The sequence below is a fragment of the Brachyistius frenatus genome, unplaced genomic scaffold (assembly GCF_029030835.1).
Source record: "Brachyistius frenatus isolate BFR_SWC_R1_liver_20210118 unplaced genomic scaffold, ASM2903083v1 Contig_16, whole genome shotgun sequence".
In the NCBI taxonomy this organism is placed as follows: domain Eukaryota; kingdom Metazoa; phylum Chordata; class Actinopteri; family Embiotocidae; genus Brachyistius; species Brachyistius frenatus.
The window spans coordinates 565,236-584,153 of NW_027210615.1; the positions used below are offsets into that span (position 1 = coordinate 565,236).

The following is an 18,918-nucleotide window of genomic DNA, read 5'->3' on the forward strand; positions in this document are numbered from 1 at the left end:
TATAATGTGCTAAAAAGGCTTGTGATAGGATTAGTGTGGATTTATTTTTATTGTAGCCTCTAAAAAAGTTTTTCTCTGCAACATAATGCTGCTGAAAGCACTTTACTTCTCATGATGAAATATCTACATGATGAAATCGGGCTATAAATCATCCGCGGGAACGAACCTCCAGGTGCGCTTTGGTTTGGAGAGCGCAGTCTACTGTGTAAAGGAGGGGCAGGTCACTCGGAGCTACTGCTCCCTCTTTCTGTTTCTCTCTCTCTCTCTCTCTCTCTCTGCTGTAAGGCGTGGTATCCCCTCACTCTCTGCCTAAAACAGACTTCTGTTGGGCAGCTGCTGGAAGTGAACTGCTGAAGCCTTTAGTCAGTGAATCTCCCTACCAGCCCGTGAGCAGAGTGGCTGTCACCCCGCGGAGAGGACTCCCAGCTGCTCGGTCTGAGACACGCTTTACGCGCTTCGGGAAATTACCTGAAAACGCAAATGCCGGCATTGTGAGAAGAAGGATCAAACTGTTATCCCCCTCTCACCCCCCCCCCCCCCAAAAAAAAAAATCTTCGGGAATATTGCGTGTGATTGTTGCCATTTATAGATTCCTAATCAGTGAAAAGCGGGAAGACATCTCCTCAGCAGAATGAAGGGATTTACACCGTTCTTCAACATGATTATTGTTGCGCTGCTTGTCGCCACTGCCTCTGCAAGCAAGTTAAATGTACCACGACTGAGACTGACATACAAAGGTAATCTATCTATCTATCTATCTATCTATCTATCTATCTATCTATCTATCTATCTATCTATCTATCTATCTATCTATCTATCTATCATTTTTTTGTGTGCGCGTGCTTGTCCGCAGGTGGCATTAATTGGTATTCTTGACTGTCACGTGTGTCATATTTATTTGGAGTTTTCTCTTTCCAATCAGTTTCTTCTCTCTCCTGTTAACATTTCAACTTAACACCCACCTCTTTTTTTTATTTTATTTATTTTTTTTTTTTATTGTGCATTTTTCTCACTTCTCTTCGCGGTGGTCCAAGCTGGAAACATTAAACTCGCTGTTTTGGCTACTGTTTGGTTGGTTTATGTGTTTTAAGGAGACGCACATGCATTCATTTTCAGGTTTCCTGGTTTAAACAGATTCTCCGTGCAGGCGGGGCGCGCAGCCAGAAGAGCTTTTTGCTGAGGTTCATCTCTGTGGTGAGATACACCGGGGTGCCTTCGTCTCATTATTTAAGTTAATTTGGAACGGCAACCGCGACGAAACACTGTGGAAGGATGTTACATAATTATCCTCTTAAATTGTTATCAGCACTGGAGAAATGGAAATCGCTGCTATTGTCCTGGAGAGGTGGATTTTTTTTGTGTTACACAAGGTTCAGATTGTTCAGTCCTCGTTCATGACCTTTTATGATTTAAACTAAAAGTTCTGCTGTTATACTCTAAATAAAGGATAATGACACACGTTTAATAACATCATATCTTTCTGAAACTGAAACATAGCCATATACAGTATTTTTTTTCAGCCTATTTACATGTCCTCTCTCCTCTCCCCACTCTATTCTAAACCCTGTTGTTGGCCCTGACTCATTCAAGTTTAATGATAATAAGGCTGTGTGTGTGTGTGTGTGTGTGTGTGTGTGTGTGTGTGTGTGTGTGTGTGTGTGTGTGTGTGTGTGTGTGTGTGTGTGTGTGTGTGTGTGATGTTGACTGTGTTGTTGCCATTGTTTCGTTTCACTCAGGCCGCTGTGGTTCTGCAATCACCATCAGCGTGAGATATCACACAGGATTTCCTCCTGTTCAGCTTTCAGGAGAAAAGTCACCCTATGAGCTTTAATGGTCTTCCTGCTGGCTGGACTGGAAATAAATCCTGTTCAGGGGGGACCATGAGAGAGAATACATGGAAAGGATTGTTGGATATTGAGGCTTTAGGACAACAGAAAACAACAACAAAGAAGAAATTGTGAAAAGCTGAGCTTTCTTTGTAAACTTTCTTCATATCTGGTAAAACTAAAGCTTTTAAACTTCACATTTGCTTTTACCCAGCTAGTAAAAATGCTTAACATTTGAAATGTTGGTAGGTTGATCTGGAGCATGATATTTTCAGACTCCTTGTCACAAAACTGAAATTTGATTTAGATGTTTCTCTGAGGAACATTTACATTTACTTTCTTTTGCTTGTGCTACTGTTAAGACAGCATTTTCCATTTGTGCACAAGTAATATCAAAATCCATCAAACAAATCCTCATAAAATCATCCGAGGACATTCATTCTCCTCAGAGGATAAACCAAAGTTCAATGCATTTTTAGGGCCGTGGCTGATAACCTTACAGAGTTCACTGGGTGATATTTTTGGTCTCTAACAGAACAAATTTAGGATATCCTGCATCACATATTAGAAGTTGAAGCAGAGTGGATGAACCTCTGATGTTGAACAAACACGAGAAGTGGAAAAAGCAGTGCCCCACATCGTGAGTCATGGCGTTAAAAGCCTCTTTTTCCCATTTCTTCACTTTGATCACAAACGGCACCATATAAAACCAATTTTCCTCTCTACATGCCATCAAAAAACACTCAACTCTCTTTCTGTGAGCACATTGAGGAGTGTGGGAGAACTCTGCCTATAAGATTCTCATTCATGACCCACCAGTTCCTCGCTTCCTGTCTAAATTACCTCAAATTTGACCCCACAGTTTACCCTCCTTTACATAATTTCCCCCTTTGATTCGGGTCTTTCCCTTTCCTTGTCTGTCTTCCACCAGTAAATCTTTCCATACCCTTCTGTGTGTCTCATCTGTTCACTCTTTAGTCTAATTTCTTTCTCCTCACATCTTTCTTTCTCCTCCGTTTAACTGTCTCTTCCTCCATCAGTCATCTTCTCTCATTGTAGCCCACAGAAGCCCAGAGGGTGTTTGTACTCCCAGGAGGATGTTGAGGTAAATTGGTTACAGGGAAGGCTGTCATTATTTCATTTCAATCAATTAGTGGGTAGAAGTTCAAGCAGGAAGACGACCATTTTTACCTCAGAAACTGAAGCACTTGTTTTCCTTCTCTTCTCTTCTCTTCTCTTCTCTTCTCTTCTCTTCTCTTCTCTTCTCTTCTCTTCTCTTCTCTTCTCTTCTCTTCTCTTCTCTTCTCTTCTCTTCTCTTCTCTTCTCTTCTCTTCTCTTCTCTTCTCTTCTCTTCTCTTCTCTTCTCTTCTCTTCTCTTCTCTCATTTACTTCAAACACCACAGATTTGTTGAATTTTAAAACTAAGTTTGAATACTTATGTAAAAAATGAGCTAAAATCAGTTTAAAACACTTTTTTTTTTACATTTACATGACATACAATCATTGTTGTTCTTATTTAATTCACATTCTTATGACTCTATTTATTTACAAATAACATTCTTAGAAAAAAGGTGCTAGTTTTTTCAAAACCTAACTTGTGATTTAAGCTTTGAGCTGCGAGAGTACAGATGTGTCTGTGTGTGTCTGTGTGTGTCCGTGTGTGTCGTGAGGTGACATTGAAGCGTCGAGATATGTCGTGTGTGCATTGTGTGTGTGGTGGAGGGAGTGTTGGCTGCACTCCCAGCTCTCTGCCAAGCATCTATACAAACCTCCCATCATGCATCTCTCTGTCTTTCTCTCTCTGTCTCCGTATGTCTTTCATTTGTCCTCCTCTCTCCCTTCAATCTGCCTGCTTCTTTTATTCATCTGAATTCTCTGCATATGTTTGTGCGCACACACACACACACACACACACACACACACACACACACACACACACACACACACACACACACACACACACACACACACACACTATGACTTTCTTTAGACTCACACACTCTGTCTAATACAATATTCACTTTGTCTGGCTTAACACAGAGGGGGGCACTTGAAAACAAACGCTCCCATCAGCATCGTGTTTTGATCAAATTGCATGAGTTCTCAGAGTGAGGGGTTCTGTTTGTTTTTGGTATAGCCTGTACTTTAATCAGTTTGTTTTCTCAGTTGGCATTGCCCAGATGCTTCCATCCAGACGGGTGTTAGTTGTTCTTAGGTGGAGTTGGGTAATCTGTCACCGGGAGTCAGATGGAGCCCCGGCAGCTGATGGAATGTAGGGCGTCTCCCATCCTTTTCATCCTTCAGCTCCTTTCAGTCTCCGTCCTCTGTCCATCTCTCCCGCCCTGCGTCATGGAATAGCTCATTCACCGTGATCGTCCTACTTCATCCTGCTGTTTTTTTTTTAAATGTTTTCAAGTTCAGATGAAGTGCTCGCAGGCCTCTGTCCTGATCTAAATCCCAGAAAAGGAAACAAAAGAGAGAAACTTGAAGGTTTTCGCCAACTGGCTTGTCAGGCATGCTATTTTTTTTATTAGGATGTATATAAGCCTGAGCTCGATTAAATATTGGGAAGCTGAGAAGGTTTGCGAAATTTGAGTGTTTTAGTAATGGTTGACATGTGTTTAAATTTTAAATGTGTGTGTAAAAGGTTAACATATAGTCTATAGCTGCAGGCTCGATAGCCAAGAATGTAAGTTTACAGAACATGAACAATAGTTTAGATAGTTTATTAGGTGATGGAAAATGTAGGAAACAGCCTGAAAAGAAAGTTTAGATGCAGGTGAAAGTTGTAATCCTTTATTGATATCAGCTAAAAAAATCTACCTTTGTTACAAAAGTAGAACAATTTGATAAGCTCTTAAACTTGGAACGATGGAAGGAATTCTAAATGCTAGTGACAATTTTTTCTGCCCCAAAATTATCCACTGAACTTAATATGAATGTATTTAAAGTGTTTTAATTATACATTTTAATGATAAGTTCATGGCATAGAGTTATATAAATTATATTTATTCTCATTGACTGAATAGTGTGTATCATGTGAGGGATAAAAGCTAACATGATGGATTACACATGGTGCTACCTGCTATCGCTTTCACAGAACAAGTTTGGAGAGTATCGTCACACTATTATCATGGCCACTTGCTAACAAAATGCCCTAATGTTATCACATTTTTAAAAGATTCTTCACTCAGCTCAGATCATTTCGATGACACTTTGCTTACCCACAGTTTAGTACTCGCAGATTATTTAAGAACTGTAAACAGGCACCTGCATCATACAGCAGGTGTCCAGATACTAAAAGTTAATCCGCATCCGCCAGTCAATCAGAATCATTCATAATTTGAGGTAACATCCATGCTTTGTCCAACCGCCCCCCCCCCAACCTGCCTCCCAATACTCTAACATTTACACATTTGTATTTTGTTTAAAAAAAACCGCCGCCACATGTTTGTCTACTTGTCACGCTGAACTGACACACTGCCCTCTATTGGATTGGCGGGTGAAATACATGCTTTGTCACGATACTGGGCTGTCATGTTAATAAGGCTTTTTTTGACGATGTTTTTCTATTGTAAGACTTGTCATACACAGGAAATGTCTTTTTCTTTACTCAATGTTTTAATACATGCTGTAATGAAAGTGGCAAAAAGTGCTTCCTCCCATCCATGACAATCAGCCATATTTAGTTTGCAGGCTGCAGAGACACCTTGAGAGGTTTTCTGGGTGGTATGTAGACCTGCTGACAGAGAAAACGCACAACACGTTTCTGACACCATAAGCATGATGTGACGGATGATCAAAAAAGTCTGTGAGAAACAAAGACACTATGTTGGATGTAGTTATCTGTGTGTGGTGAGGTGTTTTTGGTTAGGCTTTTTGGATCTGTGAAGCATTGGTGTGTGTTTGTGGGTGTGTAGCAAGTGCAAATCTGTGCACAAAAAAGAGCCATATTTCTTCTGATGTAAACATCTGTGTGTACTGAGCTGCTGCAGTGTGTGTGTGTGTGTGTGTGTGTGTGTGTGTGTGTGTGTGTGTGTGTGTGTGTGTGTGTGTGTGTGTGTGTGTGTTTGAAGTTAACCGTGTGTGACTGTGAGAGTCTCAAAGAGAGAGCGATTGCATCTGATGTAGACATCTGTGTGTCTCAAGGTGTCACTTTTGTGGCGTGTCAACAGCATCTCTCGTGACGGCCTTCAGATGGCGACCTGGCAAGATCACAGTCAAGACACAGATGGAGGAATTAGCAACAGGGGTAGAAAGAATTGACAGCGAATGTGTGAGAAATGTGCAGCTGGAGATAAACACAGGGCCAGATCAGAAAGCACAGATGGAAGGGAAGCTGTCGTGACAAGAGAGAAGATGGTTGGGATGTTTGAGGAAAAAGAAAAAAATGACGGTGTAAGAAAAAAGAAAGAAAGCAAGAAAAAGACAGAGAAACCACCAGAAGGAGACTCAGGAAAAGAAAATAGAAGTGAGTCAGAAATCCTATCTGAAAACAAATCTTTCCTTGATATGTTTCTGTTTGGGATTTAACCACAACGTGTGATGCTGATTTAAAAAAAGCAAAAAACAACCTTGACTGCTGTTTTTCTTGCTTATGAAGGAAATTAGTTACGGCTCATTATACGGTAGATTAGACTTCAAATGAACCTCAAACAGGTTTATAATTTCAAGTGTGTTTTTTCCATCAACATAAGTAGAAGCAGGTGTCTGTTATATGCAGTTATAAGCTGAATTTTATTTATGTATTAATGTATTAAGAATATTTCCAAGGAACGTAAATTATTTTGTTTTAACAATGTTGTGTGAAAAAAATTCAACTTGGCTGACAGTTACAAGTAATTTCATAATAAAGTAACCATGAAGTTCTACAGATGTAAAATTTTAAAGCCGTTGGTATTTCAAACAGATGCCAGCAGCTGTTCTGTGCTGCATTAATATTGAACTGTCATTGCGATTTACAGTAGTAGATTTAGTTTCAGTTTTAGTATTTAAACTGAATGGGAATTTAATCATGTAATAAAACCCTAAAAAGTTTCCTGATATATTAAATTAACAAATGGCACAAATTTACCAAACTGATCCTCAACTATTTCTCTGTTACAAAATCCTCCAATGTTGTCAAAAAAATTATTAAAACCCATTAATGTTTGACACCATTGTGCTTCGTGATCTGTTGATTTACAATGAACATGGGCTCAGTAGTTTTATTGTAAGCGAGTTCCTCTTACAATTCCAAACATTTATTAATCCATCGCTGAGTCTAGTCCTCACACATATTTATTTATATGCCAATGGGACAGATGTGTGATGATAACCACCTATTCAATAGTCCGATAACAGTCAGGTCAGGTGAAGCTAAGTAGGTTTTTTGTTTAAAAAGTCATCACCCATGAGTTTAGGTGACTGTATATGTTAACATGGGGCCTTGTACATTTTTAAGATACAGCTCTGCAGAAATCCATTGCACAAAGTATACATTTTAAGACTGTACTAACACTGGATAAACACCTACGAACAGATAAGTCTTAACACCCTGGTTTGTCCCTAATAAATCCTTGCTACATTCAAATGGATAAAGCCTTGCTGCAAATCATGTCCAGATAAACAGTGCATTGATACCCTGAAAGGTCAGTGAGCACAGCCCCTACATGGACCAGGACTGCATCGTGAATTAGAACATGCACCCCTAAAGCTGGCAGGAATCAACGAGCTGAAAGATGAATCGAAGCGAGGAATGTCCATGAAAGAGAAGGAAACATCAATGAATTTCAAAGAAGTGGAAAGAAAGAGGGAGGTGATGAATGAACGATCTGTGAATGTGGAGAGAAAACGTAAAAGAAAGTGAAAGAGGGTGAATGAGGAAGAGGAGAAAAAAGGGGTGCATTCGACAAGATGGAAATACCAAAGGAGTACAGATACAAAGGTCATGACGGTGGAGAGAGATAAATGGATGAAGAGAGGGCCTGAGAAAATGAAAAGGGAAGGAAAAGACAGAAGGTTGAAAGAGTGGAGGGAAAAATGAGAACAGTGGAAGAATGACAGATAGATGGATAAAAGGAAGAGGGGAGCTAACCTGAAGCCTGAGAGACACTGGTCCCTTTCAGAAGCAAAGGTTGAGGGTTCAAGTCCCAACAATGTGCCTTTGACCATCTGTCATGTAGATTACTAAGTACTCCACTTACACGCAGGGAGTTATGGGAGATATGTGTGTGTCTATGTGTGTGTCTATGTGTGCCTTGTGCACACAGCGGGAGTATCCTGTATCTCTTTCCTTTGTGAAATCTTTATGGTTCTCTACTGTTATTAGTGTGTTAAAGAAGGAGTGGATGCAAGTGTGTGTGTGTGTGTGTGTGTGTGTGTGTGTGTGTGTGTGTGTGTGTGTGTGTGTGTGTGTGTGTGTGTGTGTGTGTGTGTTCAGAGGGGCTAGCCAAAACCAACCTCAATGGCGATGGTTATTTTAACATGAGCATTGTACAAATCGCAGCAGTAGACCTTCACCAAGGGGGGTTCAAGTCCTGAGAAACTATTTACCCAATCTGTCTCCACTCTGCCACACCCTGAAGACTGAAGACACTCAGCGGCTTCTCTCCCTGCAGTCCTCCAGAGGTCTGATCCAGCGCTAGTTTGGGCCTTGTTTCCTGATAACGATTGGTCGTAGAAGTTAAGAAGTTTCCTAAGAGCATTTTTTTAGGAACACGTGTTTGCTAAAGCAGCACTCAACAAAGTCAAAAGAGCTTCTTAATGACGGTGTGTCTGTGGAGCTGAAAAGGCTGAATACACTTTAAAGTCAGTTCGCTTATTTAACATCTTTAAGCTGTGTCATGTATCAAAAGTAGAGCGCAAAGACTGTACAAATGAATTGTTAGTTGTTTTTTTTTTTTATTAGCGTCTGTCTTTGAAATCAAATGTAACTTGAACACCTCCATAATACAAAATAGACTTTAAAAATAACCAAAACAATAAAAACTTAAATCATTTTTGGTTTTTCTCATCGGATGCAGCGCTTTTTTAATTTTCTCTTACCGCTCTACAATTGGTTAGAAGATGCCTATTAATCTACATACAACCTTTAGATTTGGTCTACCGTCACAGAGCTTTTGGGAAGCACCTCTTAAGTCTAAAAAGGTATATTCGATAGATTTTACAATCATCTTGGCCTTGATAGTCTGAAGATGTAAATTTTCAGCTGCTGTTTTAAAGCCAGTATTGGTAGAGTCTTTAATTTGATAAAAAAAAAAAAAATTAAAAGCTTTTCTTTGTAGAATTTTGTTTTGTTTTGAAAATGTTAAAAACCTGCACAAGTCCTGGACTCACATAATAACATCTCTTGACAGAGTCCTATAGAAATTGATCTCAGTTTGTGGCTGACAATTGTTTGTGAAATCTGATGCTGCCAGTGGTGCAGTGTAATGTGCTCACCCATGTGGATTGAAAAAGAATGCCACAAGTGTTTAAATAATCTGACAGCAGCAAACACCGAAAACCTGTGCACATGAATTAAACAGAAAGTCCATGTTACTTACATGGCCATCTGCAGCACACGTCCACCCAAAGCTTTTAATGCTTTCAACAAATCACAGTGAAAACTGTGTTGTCACTTGGACTAATGTTGAATTTGGCCTCGTCCTAAATGTCACCGACAGCCAAGTGCATGCTGGGTTGTGGTGCTGAAATGACAGATGCCTTGCCAGTGTTTTATGGTGAGTCTTGCTGTTCCAGCTTGAAGAAGAAACATCCCTCCTCTGCTCGTTTTTGCTGGCTCAGATTGATAAACAATGTCGGCTCTGCTCGCATATTTTTTCACTGGAGACATTAAAGAATTATCAGGAGTTAAAGATCTACAGCTGGACCTTGGTGCAGAAATCAAACCTACAAAAAGTAGAGCAGAAAAGAGCTTTTCAAAAACCAGAGAGGGTTCCTTTTGTCTTGTCATGTCACTGCAGTGTCGTACCATTTGGCGTTTTGGCCCCAAGCCAATGCAAAGTGAGCAAGAAACCGGGCAGGGTGATGGGACCCTCTTTAATGTAGGATGGGGGACATTAAATGTTCCACACACTTGGACATGCTGCACCCCTGCAACAGAAACAAACACACCCTCTCTTGTAGCAATCAATTAGTTCCACTGGAGCTGCTGATAAAAGGAGCCGAGGATAACAGACTCTACTGTGGACTGATGTGTCAATTAAACAGCAGCTGACGAACATGCAAACATCAGTTAACTCATACCATAGGAGAGAGTGTGTGCATGTGTGAATGCATCGATGTGCTTGTCACTGACATTGAGGGCAACCAGCTGTCTAACATTCAGCATTTTATTTTGTCTATACTTAAAACCACATATTTTCCTTTTTTTACTGAAACAAAGCAAACCAACTTGTTTCTTGATTTTTTTTTTTTTATGTTTTAAATGTAATTTCGATTTTCTTTTGCGCTGAATTTGTTTATATTTCATACAATACACTTAACCAATTTATCCGCAATTACATCACAGAAACTTTGCTCGTCATTGCTTAAAAAGTTGAACATGGACATGTTTCAAAGAATAACAAAGCCAATAACTGACTTATTGTTAAATGTCAGAAAAACAATAGTAACATAATTTTATAACCATCAATAGATTTGACTAAACTCAAGAAAGAAATGTCAGAAATCCACATTTCACTGCATCGGTTAACAGAAAGTGTGCGAGACCAGCAGGGATTTGTCTGAAGTGTTTGTGACAGAGAATCTCGTAAAGAGTTGGAGGCTTCAGATGAGGCAACGAGGGATTGAGGGATTTGAGTAAAGTTATTAATTAAAAGACTGAAGTCCGAGGAGAAAATCAGGGAGAGATGTTGCGTTGGTTTTGTCTGATGTGAGGAAGGAAAATAACATATTTCTGAGAAAGAACGGTGAGATTAAAAGGACAGAAGGAAGCTGAGGTTAAGTGAAGTGGAGTTTGTTATAGATCATTTTGGATGAGAGAGACAAAGTAAGAGAGAAGTGTGTGGTGCCGTTGAGTAATGGAGTTAAAGCGGATTCAAAATGGGAGGAAAAAGAGATGAAAGTGGACAAAAGACAAAGAAGGATACAGAGAAAGCAGCTGGCTGTCAGGGAGGGGTGGAAGATGAGGGGAGGAAGAGGAGAGATGATGAAATGAGGGAGGAAGGGGGAGGCCACGGAGGGTGAGTGTTGATGAGGATCGGGGGTGATGAAGTAACACCCTGCGCTGTGTTTTGATTGGCCCAAGAGGGAAGATTGGGTAATAGGAACAGTAATAGGCATCCTGAGACGAACTGAGGGAGAAGATGGCTTGAATATGTCAGAGCGTGTGCGTGTGCGTTTGAGAGATATGAAGAAAGACAGAAAAAGGATGGAAAATGGAGTGAAATGAAAGGGTCAGCTGTGCGTGTCCTCCTTCATCTCACTCCTCATGTTTTTATCACATGATCACACGTCTGGCTGTGTTACAGTGCGAGCTGTGCGGGACATCTCGGTGAGGAGCAGGGACAGGTTGGCAGGAAATCCCAGGATTAACTCTGTTAGGACTTATCTGTGGTATTTCTGCCAGTACAGTATCTCAAAAGTTTAAACAATCAAAGCACAGATATGTTGAGATCGTATAGCTGTAAATTATTACTTTCTAAGAAGCATAAAAAAGATATCTGGGAAATCATGTGGCAACAAAAAACCTTATTGTGAATATGTCTGTGTGCAACTTTATCAAATGATAAATAGCATATTTTATCAAAACTATTCTGAGGTCAGAAACCTGAAGAACAGAGGATGAGCTACACAACAGATGTTTAATGTACATGACATCAGAAAAGATAAGACAATATTTATAGTTTAATAATAAAATTTGTGTCGGTCTGAACTTTGCTATTCCACTATCTCTGTGCTTCAAGAGGTTCCAGCTGTGCCTTTCTTTATCTGCTGCTGTTGTTTTTATACATGACAGAGAAACGTAATTCATCCTGTTGGTTGTCCTGACATATCTGTTGTTGCCTTGGAGACATATTTCCAAATGATCATTTGTAAAGAAAAATATTTTTCCATAGTGGAGTTAATATACTTATTGTGTTCAGCATTTAGTTTTTCTGCCCTTATGACCACCCTCTCTGTTCAGACATGACAGCTATAGAGTAAATCCTACAATGAATTGTCACACATTAAAAACAGTTAAAAGTAAATGCAAGAGCACTGTAAAAATAACTTTTGTGCATAATCTCTTTTTTTTAGTATTTGTTAAAAAAAACTTTTTTAAATTAAGACATTTAGATCCATAATTTAAGTAATTTGTCCAACCCTGATACACACCTCACAAAGAACGGTAGAAGGAGGCTCAATGTAAAGGATGAGAGGAAATACGAGACCTGAGAGAGAGGGATGAAGAGGAGAAGGAGGAGGTTACTTTATGCGCATGCAGCAGATTCCAGGAATATTTGGCGCTCTGTAATAATATACAGCTGAGATCTAATGATACCCTGGGAAGTCTGTCAGCGGGTGTAATGAGTCTTTGTTTGTGAATGTGTGTTTGTGTGTCCGAGCTCCTGAAAATTGGATATCAAGGAGCAATATTTAGAGGAAGAGTCTGATAGTAAGTTTTGTTTTCAATGTGACTGAAGCTGGGACTTATTGATTAATAATGGTGTGTGTCTGTGTGTGTCTGTGTGTGTTTCTGGATGTATTTTGTACTACAGGAGGTCTAATGGGTTTCAGATGTGTCCCTCTCTCCCACTCAGCCAAAAATAACACTGATGCTATCGTGTATGCGTGTGTGCCTACATTTATGCGTGCAGGTTCAAACATAGCTTACACTCAGCCTGTGCCCAATTTGTACATTAGAGATGTCAGCATGAGATTAGAGACTTTTTAAAAAAAATTTTTTTAACTCACTGCCACTATCAGTAAATCTTTTTCTTCTTCTTTACTTTGGTTTCTAAAACTGCCAGTGAAATTCTTGGCTCCATTTTAGTTTTTTTTTTTAACAATCATCCTTTTATCACTAAATACAGTCATGAAAAGAGCCTCCAGAGACTTCACATTGTGACCGTTCGCTGTGTCTGGTTAGAGGACACACTGATGCTGATTGAGTCGTTGTTTCTGGAAACCAAACGATGAACTTTCAGTTCAGGATTCATCACCATCTTTTAGCATTGCACCACTGGAGATGCCGTGGATCATAATGTGTGTTGGCCAGCTTAAAAAGTATTCGGAACTTCATCTTTATCTATTTTTCTCAGTGGTTTTCTACTTAAATGTTGAGATGTACTGTAGAAATTCTTTACATAGACAATTTGTTTACAGCTATATCATGTGAGACACACAGGCTGCTTATACAGTACACGTGTATTCCTGTTTTCTGTCACTGCGAGAAAATGACTGTAAACAGTAATCTGTCCCACATATATCCACTGCTGTACATAGATTTACAAAGGAAAACCCCTTTTCATTGTCATTCCCACATTCGGCTGTTGTAATTTGAACTTTTATTTTACTCTGAACTGAAACAACTGATGTAGCTGCATATGTCAGTGTCTCATAAAAAGCAACATAATTGTAGTTATCAAAAGTGGAGTTTGATAATCTGAAAAATACTACTACAGGTTCTCAAGCTGCCAGTTAGATGCCCACCAGTGAACCGGTTCCCATTCCCAGAATGTTAAATACTGCTGGTTTTTCAAAGTCTGCTGAGATCTCAGAGAGATGCACAAGGTGCCTTAGGTCTACAAATTTAAACGATGTGGTCAGGTTTATGAAAAGATAATAAGAACATTACTTACAGGTGTTATGTTACAAATGCCATGTAAGTTACATACACAATTATATATATATATAATTATGTACATTATGGAAGTCATACATGTTACATGGGTTTACTCGTGTACGTTTCTTTAAATTCATTCAAGTTGTCTTTTGTTTTCACATGGACATGAACAGTAGTGTCCTCTGTGTAGGTCCTGTGTTTGATCCTCACTTCCTCTTCCAGACTTTTTCACCCTCTATATTTTTCACTGACTACCTTCTTTAAATTGTATGCTTATAGCACCTACATCAAAGGGCACCTTATGCGTATCTCCTAGACACCCACAGGCTTTAACAAAACTGCAGCATGTGACAACCTGAGAATGAGAACAGGCTGAACCAACACGTCATTAAGCTCAATAAAGACTGCAACTTTGATTCATCTGTAAAAAAAAACAACCAAAAAACCAAAACAAAAGTAGCATGCCTTTATGGATGTTATGTGCAATAAGCGGTTTTTTCCCTGGAGTAGTTACTTTTTGAGTCTCTGCTGGTTGCCCAGCAACCTCAATGTGACCACAAGACGGATGATTCCTTTAAGGAGAACTCCATGTTGGCAGCGTTATGAGTCCCCGGGTAGATCGTCCATAAATTCATCTCCCAGCAAGCATGGGTCCAGGACTTCAATTCTTCATGCAGAGTCACCAGATCCAATGAACTACGGGTCTTTGGACTGTCGGAGAAGTCAGAGCACCAGAGGGACATCTACGCAGACAAAAAGAGATTTTGAAAACTCCACACAGAAAGGCTGTAAAATATGATGGAAGAAACAGCTGCAGATAAAAGTTTGTCGATCATACCTCCGACTTGGGACCCAATTTAAAATGTATTCCCACAGTGACGCTGTCCTCAGTTTCATCACACTAGTTCTGTTCTTTTTGTCTTTATTCAGAAGTGTGATTACATTTCATTGGTTCTCGGGTGATGAAAGAACCATGTAAGCTCCCTGATCAAACAAAAATATGCAAAACGGCAGCAGTGAATGAGATCACAATGTCCACACGTCTGACTCTTAGGTCTGACCGGCATCAGAGCACGACTCAGCCCAACCGAGCACAACACTGACAATGTCAACAAATCTCAGAATAAATCATTGCATACATGTCTTTGTCGTGGGTGAGACACCATAGTTGAGGTTTGACACAGTGAAACCAGATGCTCTCTCGCGTGTCGCTTTGGTTTGGCCCGTCTGCTGTTTGTCGATGCAGCATCAGCCAGCTGCCTTTAGGGAAATAATACACATTGAATACAGATGTTTTCGCCATGGATGTTGTCAGGAATCTGTAGATATATATATATGGTCAGCAGACTGGAGATGGATAAAAAGAGAGACGAGGGAGTAAGATCAAGTAGCAAAGTGTGGGAAAGACAGGAAGACAGATGGACAGACTCTGAGGATATAGTGTTTAAAAGGGACTTCAAGAGAAGAAACCCAACCAGAGAGGAAGCTGAGGTTGGATAGGACAGGAGACATGATGGAGAGCAGAGAGAGGTTGAGCAGATAGATGGAGGAGAGGTGCAGATGGATAGACAGCAGGAGAGAGAGGTTGATGAGAGGTGAGATGCTGGTGTGACTTCCACAGTGAGGTGATGAGCTGGTGGAGTGATAACAAGCTACAGATGGAAGCTGTTAGCTCACCTTTCCTCTGTGTGTGTGTGTGTGTGTGTGTGTGTGTGTGTGTGTGTGTGTGTGTGTGTGTGTGTGTGTGTGTGTGTGTGTGTGTGTGTGTGTGTGTGTGTGTGTGTCACTGTAGTATTTATGTGCTCGCATTCTTGTTTAGGTTTGAGAAAGATTTTATGTGCGCAATGTCAGTGATTTATGAGATACAAATGCAGAAAGGAGGAATGTGCTTACAGGTCTGAGTGTGTGTATGTTTAGCAGAAAGTAAATGAAACTACAAAGAAAGTGATAAACCTGAGGGAATCCAATAAATACTGATTCAATTTATGGATGAAAGTTCAGTGAACTCAGTCTTTCATAAAATATTTTCATAATGTGATCAAATCATCTGTCAACATGCTCGTTAAGTCACTTCCTGCTGCCCTCTGCTGTAACACCGGGGCAAAGTGGTTTCACTCCAACAATAACTGTACATGCGGAAATTGTCATTTATGAAAATGCCCCAAAATTATATGTTTATATTAAACTAACAAAGTCCCCTAGTGACAATAGAAACTATGACTCTTGTCTGTCGAGGGCAGAATAGTTTAACATGTCTTTAAAGCCACAAAGTGCCTCAAAGGAGGAGGTTCGGGGAATGGGTCAACAAAATGTAAGACTGTTAAACTATGTTAATCCAAAGCACGATGTGAACCAAACTGACCCGCTAAGTTTTTGCGGCTAAACACAACCAAACCTCAGCTATAGTGTTTGCTTTGAGACAGTGATGCAGCCACTTTGATTGTCAACACTTGTGTCAGATCAGAGTACACATAAGTGTCGTTCTAGATGGCATGGCTTGTCAACATACTGTGTTGTTTGATTTGAACGACATCTATGGGAGAGATGCGTCTTTATTTGATTTTTCATGTGATTTTGAGACCACATATCAAGCATCACAAGCATGACATTACGTCAAAGATCTTGCGTCATATATTACATGACACTACTTCAAAAAGATGTTCTTAAAGAAAGAGCAGATAAAAAATATGTTCCCGACACAGTTAGGATTTTTTAAATGCTTGCCTTGGATTCTCTCTCCTCCGACCCCACTAACTCTGGCCGTCCACAAGCAGATGGGTCTCCCTGTGTGAGGTGGGTTCTGCTCAGGGTATCTTCCTGTTAAAAGGGAACTTTTCTATGCCATCATTACCATATTACTAAGATTCAGGCTCTGGGTTCTTGAAAGTATCTTGAATTTGTCCTTTTTTAGTCACTTTGTGTTTTATTGATTTGACATTCCTCACCAATTATACTGGGAAAAATTAGAATTTATTGTGTCCTAACTAGAAGTTGTAATGGACTTGATTTGGAGTTTGCTTTTGCTCTTGCTAACTTTTAAATTGTCATTCAGCTTCATTTTCAGATTTAAATACACATGGTTCACAAAGGTTAGATAACTCTGCTCTGTTAACCAGCCAGTATCCATCACAATCTTCACTGTCAAAACAAAGAGGTGTGCTGTGAACATTGGCTCTAAACCCAATACCGACTTTATCTGTTAAAGGTCTTAGGCTCACACCATGAGCATACACTCACTGTCACACACTCTCTTGTGGTTTTTCATCACTCACTCTCCAGTTTGAGGTCAACTCAGGGCTCAGGGCTACTTGGAAAAAGTTAAACTCGTGGAGACAGACGGTCAACGTCGGAAGATACTCTGAGGTGTCGGCATGTTCGCTGACAAATACTGAATTCTTGCAGAAATTTGCAGCTTCACATGTCACTGTAGACTGGTTAGTGAACTTATAAATGTATTGGTTGGTGTGTAATATTGTCCCTGTATCTGCTTTTCTATAAAAAAAAAAAAAAGTTGGTAAAACATTATGTGAAATGTTCATTTTTAAAAACCACACGAATCATCAAACTACACGGAGAAAATACAACTTCTGATATAAAAATGTATAAATCAATGGCACATATCTCCAGCATATAGTGTAAAGCAGGTCTAAAGGTTATCTTCCTTCTTGTCTTTCCATCGTATTTCTTTGACTGCCTGTGGACTGTCAGTCCCGGCAAACCAATCAGACATCACTTCACTATCCGTCTTGGAGCTTTCTCTGCCTGTCTCTCTTCCTACTCATTATTTTCTGACTTTTACCAGCTGCTAAAAGCCATGATACTCCGCTCTCTTCTCCTTCCAACTTCTTCCTCTGACGTTGTCTAACTCCCTCCCTCCCTGCCATATATCCCCGATGCCCTCCTACTTCTGTATCTTCTCGTTATTCTCCTGCCAGCAGCTTTCACGTTTTATATCCAGTCGTTCTTACAAAACTATTTCCCTCATCACTGTCTCCAGAGTTTTCGTTTCAATAACATCTGTCCGCTGAGGCCGGCCGACAGTGTTTCACTGGAGTTCATCCTTGTAAAGAACCGATTACTGAATCTACATACGCAGTAAAAAAAAAAGACAAGTGTTCAAAGGTTTCTTACATCACTGCAAAAGTTCCATCTGCACTGGTAAATAGGTTGATCGAGGGTGAAGTTGTTTGAATGGATTTGTGTGTGTGTGTGTGTGTGTGTGTGTGTGTGTGTGTGTGTGTGTGTGTGTGTGTGTGTGTGTGTGTGTGTGTGTGTGTGTGTGTGTGTTTGTTGCCTGCAGGCTGAAGAGCAAAGACTGAAAATCAGGACAGATTGACTGCAGCGTCTTCTGCTGTGTGCTTGAAGAATACAGTACATCCGAAAAGTATTCAGAGCGCTTCACTTTTTCCACATTTTGTTATTAGAACCTTATTCCAAAATGGATTGAATTAATTTTTGTTCCTCAAAATTCTACACACAATACGCCTTAATGACAATGTGAAAATATATTTTTTTAAATTTTTTGCAAATCTATGAAAAATAAAGAACGAAAATATAACACGTCCATAAGTATTCACAGCCTTTGCTCAATACTTTGTTGAAGCACCTTTGGCAGCAATTACAGCCTCAAATCTTTTTGAGTATGATGCTACAAGCTTGGCACACCTATTCTTGGGCAGTTTCTCCAATTCTTCTGATGGACCTCTCAAGCTCCATCAGGTTGGATGGGGAGCATTGGTGCACAGCCATTTTCAGATCTCTCCAGAGATGTTTAAGTCTCCAGTTAAGTCTCGGCTCTGGCTGGGCCACTTAAGGACATTCACAGAGTTGTCCCAAAGCCACTCCTTTGTTATCTTGGCTGTAACATAACAAAATGTGGAAAAAGTGAAGCGCTCTGAATACTTTTCGGATGTATTGTATTTCTAAAATGATTTAACAGAAAGTGTTATTGATTAATATCATTGTAAACTGATTGTCTTTGGAATTTGTTGGACAAAATTAAGACATCACCTCTGGCTATGACTATTTCTGGACATTTTACAGCTTAAACAATAAATTAAATATATGACAGAATAGAATAGAAAACAAATAGATGACGGATTATAGAATAAAGAAAATAATCTGTACTTGCAGCCATGGTGAGAAGTATTCAGACATGTGTTTAAGCTTAGCAGTGTGAGAAACTGAGATTTCTAATAAAAACACATCGACTGTGTGTGTGTGCGCGCGTGTGCATGCGTGTGCATGCATATCTGCGTGTGAGCGTGTGAGTGCGCGATTTCCCCAGTGATGGACAAGGTGTCACCGGTACATGGGGCCCTTGTGCTTCACTCGGTGCC

General features: G+C 39.9%; 1 protein-coding gene across 2 annotated transcripts in view; it reads left to right on the forward strand.

The window, feature by feature from the left end:
- Positions 1-285: 285 nt before the first annotated feature.
- The window catches only part of sema3bl (sema domain, immunoglobulin domain (Ig), short basic domain, secreted, (semaphorin) 3bl), a 66,136-nt gene continuing 47,503 nt past the window's right edge, over positions 286-18,918 (forward strand). The window contains exon 1 of one of the 2 annotated variants that reach the window (XM_069693852.1): positions 286-737. In XM_069693852.1, the coding sequence (XP_069549953.1) occupies positions 632-737 (106 nt within the window). In that variant the 5' untranslated portion in view covers positions 286-631. The remainder of the gene's footprint in view (positions 738-18,918) is intronic. The other variant, XM_069693851.1, reaches the window with a different exon arrangement.